Source organism: Alnus glutinosa, chromosome 1, assembly GCF_958979055.1.
Source record: "Alnus glutinosa chromosome 1, dhAlnGlut1.1, whole genome shotgun sequence".
Classification (NCBI taxonomy): domain Eukaryota; kingdom Viridiplantae; phylum Streptophyta; class Magnoliopsida; order Fagales; family Betulaceae; genus Alnus; species Alnus glutinosa.
The window spans coordinates 3,017,955-3,025,195 of record NC_084886.1 but is presented as its reverse complement, the minus strand read 5'-3'; the positions used below and the strand labels follow the sequence as shown (position 1 = coordinate 3,025,195).

The 7,241-nt window shown below is 35.1% G+C and overlaps 1 protein-coding gene across 1 annotated transcript; it reads left to right on the top strand.

Moving 5' to 3' along the window:
* The first annotated feature begins 4,733 nt into the window (after positions 1-4,733).
* Positions 4,734-6,153, top strand: LOC133858787 (ethylene-responsive transcription factor ESR2-like). The gene has a single exon (XM_062294248.1). The coding sequence runs from the start codon at positions 4,802-4,804 to the stop codon at positions 5,981-5,983; it is 1,182 nt and encodes a 393-aa protein (XP_062150232.1). The 5' UTR covers positions 4,734-4,801; the 3' UTR covers positions 5,984-6,153.
* The last annotated feature ends 1,088 nt before the right edge of the window (positions 6,154-7,241 follow it).

Here is a 7,241-nt window from a genome sequence, read left to right as displayed (position 1 = left end):
TAAATATTTTAAAATTACATCTATTTGCTAAACAAACTCTAATATTTGAAAAAAAGAAAAAGATTGATGCAGAAGGCATTCATTCTAAACTCTAAAGACATTCCCCGTGCATATCCGTAATTTTGAAATAAGTTTAATTGAGTGATTTTGACATTCCTGTGGAGGCATAAATCTCTGGGCTTGTCATTTCCTATTCTAACGTGAAAAGCTGGTTACTCTATCGACTCTATCAGTTCTGACAGGATCTCTCTTCTTGTCGTTAAAATCTGGTTTTTCATCTTTTTCTGCTTGGCGTCTCCGCCCTTCTAAAAGTCTTAAAACTCGACCTCCACCGTCATTTACTCTGTCTCTGTCTCTGTCTCTCTCTCTTTACTATCATTATTTAATTGGGTAATATATATTCACGACAAGAACTGCTAGTAGTTTTAATCGCTTCTTGCATTCTAGGTGACTGGATATTAGCATGCATGAGATGATCATATTCAAAATATATGTAATCTTCCGAGATCCTCATGATTTGATGTGATAGCTATGGACATGATCCAGATGTAAAAATTAAATATGCGATAAATAGATTCTCCTGTGGCACTCGATTAAAAAGAAAGAAAGTGATAAAAATAAATAAATAAATAAATAAAAAGGTTACGGACTTACTGTATTGGCAGGCTCAGTTATGTTGTTCCGAGATTACAAAAATTATTAATTTCGTCTAAAAAAAGTATATTATAACTTTGTCTTAAGAAACTATACATGTATTTTAATTTCCATTTTTTTTACAATTATATTACAAATTTAAAAATAAAATAAAAAAATTACTCAATCTTCTTTTAAGTTATCCTCAATATTATTATTATTATTATTTTAAAAAAAATTCGTGTAATTAATTTTGTTAGAAGAATAGCTCTTAAATATGATTAAAAAACTGAGATGAATAAATATAAGGAAAGTAAAAAACTCACGTAGCTTGATCATAGCAACACATTTATTATGCACAACATATATATATACAATAAGATAAATATAATATCGGTAGTGAAACAAATATGAAACAAATATATACATCTCATTTTCGGTAGTGAAACAAATATGAAAAAGCATTACAACAAGATAAATATAATATCGGTATAAGTACTATATTATTATCGGTAAGATAATCTTTTTAGGGTTAATGCCCTATGAATTTGTACCAGATTGGGTTGGAAGGTCCAGAATTGTATCCTAGTATTTGTTTTTTTTACTCATCTGCGTTTAGAGCCATCAGCTTCCTTTGTTCCTCTTCTCCATATATGAAGCACACAGAATTATGTGGAGTGAAATTTCCTCCCAAGTGAACGAGGAGATCGAGTTGCAATATAATGACAAAATTTTTTAGTAAGAAATTCATATAAATCAGCTTATAAAAGCGATATTTATTCTTTAAATTATTAAAAAATTACATACATTTAAAAAAAAAAAACGTATTTTTCACATGCAATGAATATGTACCACTATTAAAAATTAGTTTGTCCATCCATAATCTATTATATGTTTTTTTTTTTTTTTTAACATGTCCACACAAGATGGGAGATGAAAGATTTGAACTAATGATCTCAACTTCATGAGATGTGGTCTTTAGCCAATTAAGCTAACTTTATAGACATAATCCATTATACGTTTAAGGTCAAAGCTGCAAGTTCTCCCGTCGTTTCAATAGGAGAAAAAATTAAGAAGAATACAATTGTTTATTTTTCCACTCAATTTCAAATATTCCGTTGGTTTGATGGCATACTTGAAATCATTATATATTCCAACATTGGAGTCTTAAACTAGCATAACTAGTAGTGAATATATTACAGGTCATTTTTTTTTTTATTGGACAGCGTAAAAAGTTATAATATATTTTTATCTTAAAAATGTGACATGTTATTAATGATAATTGAGTAAATTTTTATCAAGTTCTTATGTTTTATGCTGAAAAAAAAAATTTGAGCTAAAAATTATATTTTAAATTAGTAAAGATGAAGCTTTAATTTGAAAGTCAGAAAAAGCATTTTGAAAATATAATTTTGTTTGACTGTGTCGATAATTAACATAGCACATGTTTAAGAAATATACTTTTTAAACAAATTTTTTTTTTTTTTTTTTTGAACGGTGATTAGAACTTTCATTAATAAAAGCCTAAAGGCAAATACAACAGCCCGAAGGCAAAACACCCAGCCCCAAAGCTAGAAACACAAGCCCGTAGGCTCAAGGTAGTGGCCTAAGATAAAAAATCCCTAACCACTAAACTAGGAAAAAACCTAGCTTGAAGCAGCTACCTAAGCAACAAAATTAAAATTACGTGAACATACAAATGGGTCCTCTTTTTAAACAATTCTTAAATTCACATAACTTTAAAATTTACTGTTGTAGTCCTTCCCTCCCCTACTACGAGCTGTATTAAGAAATTAAAAAATATAATTTTTAAGGAATAAGCATTTTTCTTTGGGAAAAATATATATTAGCCCCACAAACTATCACCATTTTTTCGGATGGCCCCCCAAATTACCAATGCTTAGATTCTGGCCCCCCAAACTACCACTTTCTGATTTTTTGGCCCCATCTGTTTATTTATACCGTCAAATCTAACAGAATTTGGCAAAAAACTCGAAAATACCCCTCCTTTAATCGTGAGAATTTCAAAGTGTTGGAAGGGTATTTTCGGAATTCTGTTTAGAATTGACGGCGTAAATGGATGGATGGGGCCAAAAACTCAGAAAGTGGTAGTTTGGGGGGCCAGAATCTAAGCATTGGTAGTTTGAGGGGCCATCCAAAGAAATGATGGTAGTTTGGGGGGCTAATATATATTTTTCCCTTTTTCTTTTTATCTTAAATGCTTATTCCTTAAAAAATTTCGGAATTCATAAAGCCAAATATGAATCTCATGTATGTGTTTTTATTACTTTTTCTTTTTGTATAAATTTGGACGGAAGTATTTTAACCGTGAAATAATTATTTATAATTAATGTCTGACCTGAATAATAAGTTATATGAATTTGTCACATCAATTTATTAAAAATTGGCAATAAAAATTGTACGACCTCACCAGCACTCATGAATTAAAAAAGAAGACAAAATCTCAACATTCATCAATGGCTCACTGGTCTCGGCATACCGGCAATGCGCTGATCACCCTGCTCATAATTTCCACTGATCACCCTGCTCATAATTTCTTGTACTTGGGGTTTGTTTAGGTTTTTTATGAGAGAAAATGCTATTGAAAAACATTATTTTTAAAAATAGAGTTAAACCTTCGATAAAACTGCATTATTTTTTTTGTTTTTTCGTTTTCAAATACCACTGCCAAACGTATTTTTTGTAATTTAATTTAAAATTATACTTTTTTTTTTTTTTTTTTGTAAATCCCAAAGTAAAATGCAATATTTGATTGTTACTTCTTTAGTCATTGGGATTAGCAACACAGTTGAGAGATTGTAGCTTAAGACTGATTTGATAGTAACGTGGAAAATTTAATTTGTGGTACAAATATGACTTTTTTCAAGATCTCAAAAGCTCACAAGCAGGGTGCTCTTGGGGTTTGCAAATTTGTGTTTGGGGGGTGAGAAAATTAGGGCAGAAAAATGTTTGTTTTGTTGAAAATCAAAGATTAGTTAGGGAATGGAGATCGAGGTCGAGAGAGAGAGAGAGAGACATTAGGGTTTGCGGACATCCCCCTCCTTTTATTCTGACAAATAGTACAAGATGGAAACAACTTTAGTCTCCATATAGCTACCAACAGAGCCTAATAAACATCCCTTAAAGACCCTACTAAACCCCTATATGAGACAAGTCCATGTGACTCATAAATCTTTTGTTTTCAAACCCTAACCATTGCCAACACCCAAAATCATGCACAAAAGGTGCAAATACAAAATATATATATATATATATATATATATATATATATATATAACTTCACAAAAACAAAAGTGGGAGGAACATATTCTGAGCGCCGCCAGTGTAATCATTCAGAATGATAATCACAAAGGACCAGAGCCCAGAGGGACTTCTTCTCCAACTTCCCAGAAAAAAAAATAAAAAATAAAATAAAATCCAAGTTATGGCAACTGTTTTTCTTACATTTTAGATGGAGACGTGTATTTATTATTTTTTTCGAGGAAAAAAAAGGGGCTAGCTGAAAAAAGAAACCTTCTATTAATTATTATATATATTACACCGATTTTATGAAAATCTTTCAATCCACATCAATCATATTCTTACAAGCCCAAAAACGACAACCCCCTTTTTCCCTCCAATTTTTGCTTGGGAAATAGTCGAAGGCAATTACTGCCCAATACAGCTCTTAGCTGGCACATGCGAAGCCTTTCCATTTCTCAAAGTTGACATAATAACAGTAAATCATTATGGCCTTTTTCCAGAAAGGATAGGAGCTAACAATAATTTGTACTATATATTAATGGATTTTTAAATATTTTTAACTTATTAGAGGAATTATTTTTTAAAAAATTATAAAAAATGTATTTTATTAATTAAGGAAATTGGCCTTTTTCCAGAAAAGCAATATTTATATTTTTATGATTATTTTGTGGGCGGTAGGTACAGTAAAACATCCTCGTCATTATGAATATTATTTATTTTTCGAATTTAGGTTGCACAATGCATGAATAAATCATTTTGATTTTCCACATTCCTAGTTTTCCATGCAACTATAAATATACCCACAGGCCACAGAGGCCAGAGCGCAAGCACCGTTATTCCACTAGCTAATATTATTCCGCTATTGTTCTCGTTCTCCTTCAAGAATTTTCTCGCACAAATAGAAATGGAAGAAGCATTTAGGCCGCTAAACGGGCTGAGCCACACGTCGGAGCCCATCACTGACCACCTCCACAAGAAGTGCACCACCACCACGACCACGTCGACCATAACCACAGCCACTGCCACCAACAAGAGGTCTATAAGAGAAGCCAGTGGCACAATGAGATACCGCGGTGTGCGCCGCAGGCCTTGGGGTCGCTATGCCGCCGAGATCAGAGACCCGCAGTCGAAGGAGCGCCGCTGGCTCGGCACCTTCGACACGGCTGAGGAAGCCGCCTGCGCCTACGACTGCGCTGCCAGAGCTATGCGCGGCCTCAAGGCTCGTACCAACTTCGTTTACCCGACTTCGCCGCCTCCTTCTGCTACCGACCATCTACTCCCTCCCTTCAACTTTTCCAAACATTCTCAGCCGTCCGTTAAGATCCCCCTAAACCGACAGTTTGGTCCCGCTTCAAGTTGGTCACCTTTCTCCAACCCTCATGTCGGTGATCACTTTTCTGGGTCCGCCGGAAATGGTTCTCTGAATATGTTCCTCCTTCGCGACTTGTTCCCTTCTTCCTCCAACCCATCCTTGGTATCACCCCCTCAGGCTATTCATGACCAGTTTCCTCCTTCTAGTACCTTTTCTGGGGGTTCTTTAGTGAATCCCTCTTGTAATTCTCATTTGTCTGACACTTTCTTGGGGTCTTCTTCCATGAATCTTCCACTCGTTGACAACCATCAGACATATAACTCCGGGGGTTCCATTAGGACGACGACCACTCAACAAGTTGATGACTCGGAGTTCTTTCCCAAAGAGCCCTCAGACTCTGGCTTGTTGGAAGAGATTATTCATGGGTTTTTTCCAAAACCCTCGTCCAAGAGATGCGACCCTCCAAAAACAGAGACCAATCTTCCTCAGATTTCTGATATGTACGTTGCTCAATCTTTTGACGGGTTGAAAAAAGGGATAAAAAACGAGCATTTCGGTTTCTCGTTTGATTATCAAGGGGTTCCGCAGCAGTTTGAGAATCTGAACGGGGCCAGAAACGAGCTCTTTGGCAGCTCGCAAGCATCTGTGCCCTATGGTTACGAGATGCCGCCGGCGTTGAACCTTCAGTCGGGGGCGACGGAATCCGTGTGGGATGACATCTTCCAGTACCCTGAGCTTTGGAATGCCTTTGCGGCTAGGGTGCAGAATGCTTGAGCTGTTTGGGAAAACTGTTGCTTGTTTGAAGATATCTCAATGTGTTTTTGTTGACAGTACTGATCATAGTAACTCGAAGCTGATCTTGAGGGTTTTTGGAAGATTAGTTCATCAAACATGTTTATGTACTTGCGTACTTCTCAGAATGAAGATTTTAATTTCTTGTTATTCAGCTCACAGATTGTTTGTTTGTTTGTTCATTTTGGACTTTCTTGCATGTATGTAAACTATGATCTGTTGCCATATCTTATTTTTGTCCTTTATGTCTTTGTCCTCTTGTTTTTCTTCTCCTGCATAGAACCTGGCTTGTTGGGACTTAGGTTTTGTTTCATTCTCCTGGTTCATGGAAAATACTCCAGAGACATTCTCTTGTCTGGTAGCTGGCTTTGCGTTGACTTTGCAACCAAAAGTCTTTCTTTGTCCGATTTTCCAGCTGTTTCTTCCTTTGGTATCAGTCGCGCTTTTTTTTTTCCGGAGTTTTTAAAGTAACCTAAAATGGTGGCCATGTTCCTTCTTCCGTGGAACTGAGTATTTTTGGGTTAAACGATCATGTAAAAGACGCCACAGGAGCCAAAATCCTTTGGGTGATGTTGTCCAGAACTCAAAATCAAGCCCCTGGACAAAACTTCTGCCATGAATTTCGTTGAGAATTTGGATGCATGTATATGACACAGTATTGAAAGTCAATTATGGACTACTCTTGGAACAACGCGTTATATCCAATAAAATAAAAATTAAATTCTAACCATAAAATGGCTTTAACTAAGAGTTGAGGTGATAATTAGTAGCCTTGAAATCGTACTTTAATAATTGAAATCAATACTGCCTGGACCATCTTTAGCAGTAGAGCTTTGGACGGGCAACGTGAATGTGGGGGCAGTTGCCAAACCTAAGATTGTGGGAGGTCTGATAATTACCTCCTTAATGATGGAAGACCTAATACTGTTTCATAATTCCTTTCCGTAGACTTCTACTGTTCAAGCTTAATATCGTAGCGTGAACAGTTTAAGTCTTCCAGATGGCTTTTATTACTGACCAGTACTCTTTAAGTCTTCCATTAATCAAGTCACAAATATAAAAATACTATTTACCTTTAAATTACCTCAAAATACGTTTTAAAACTAAAAAAAAAAAACATACTCCCAAAACCCCACATTTTGTTCTAATTGATACAACGAAAAATACATCTTTTTACATAGTGAAATCGATTAAAACCTCAGATTTTGTTCTAATTGTTAATAATTTATTATGAGATGAA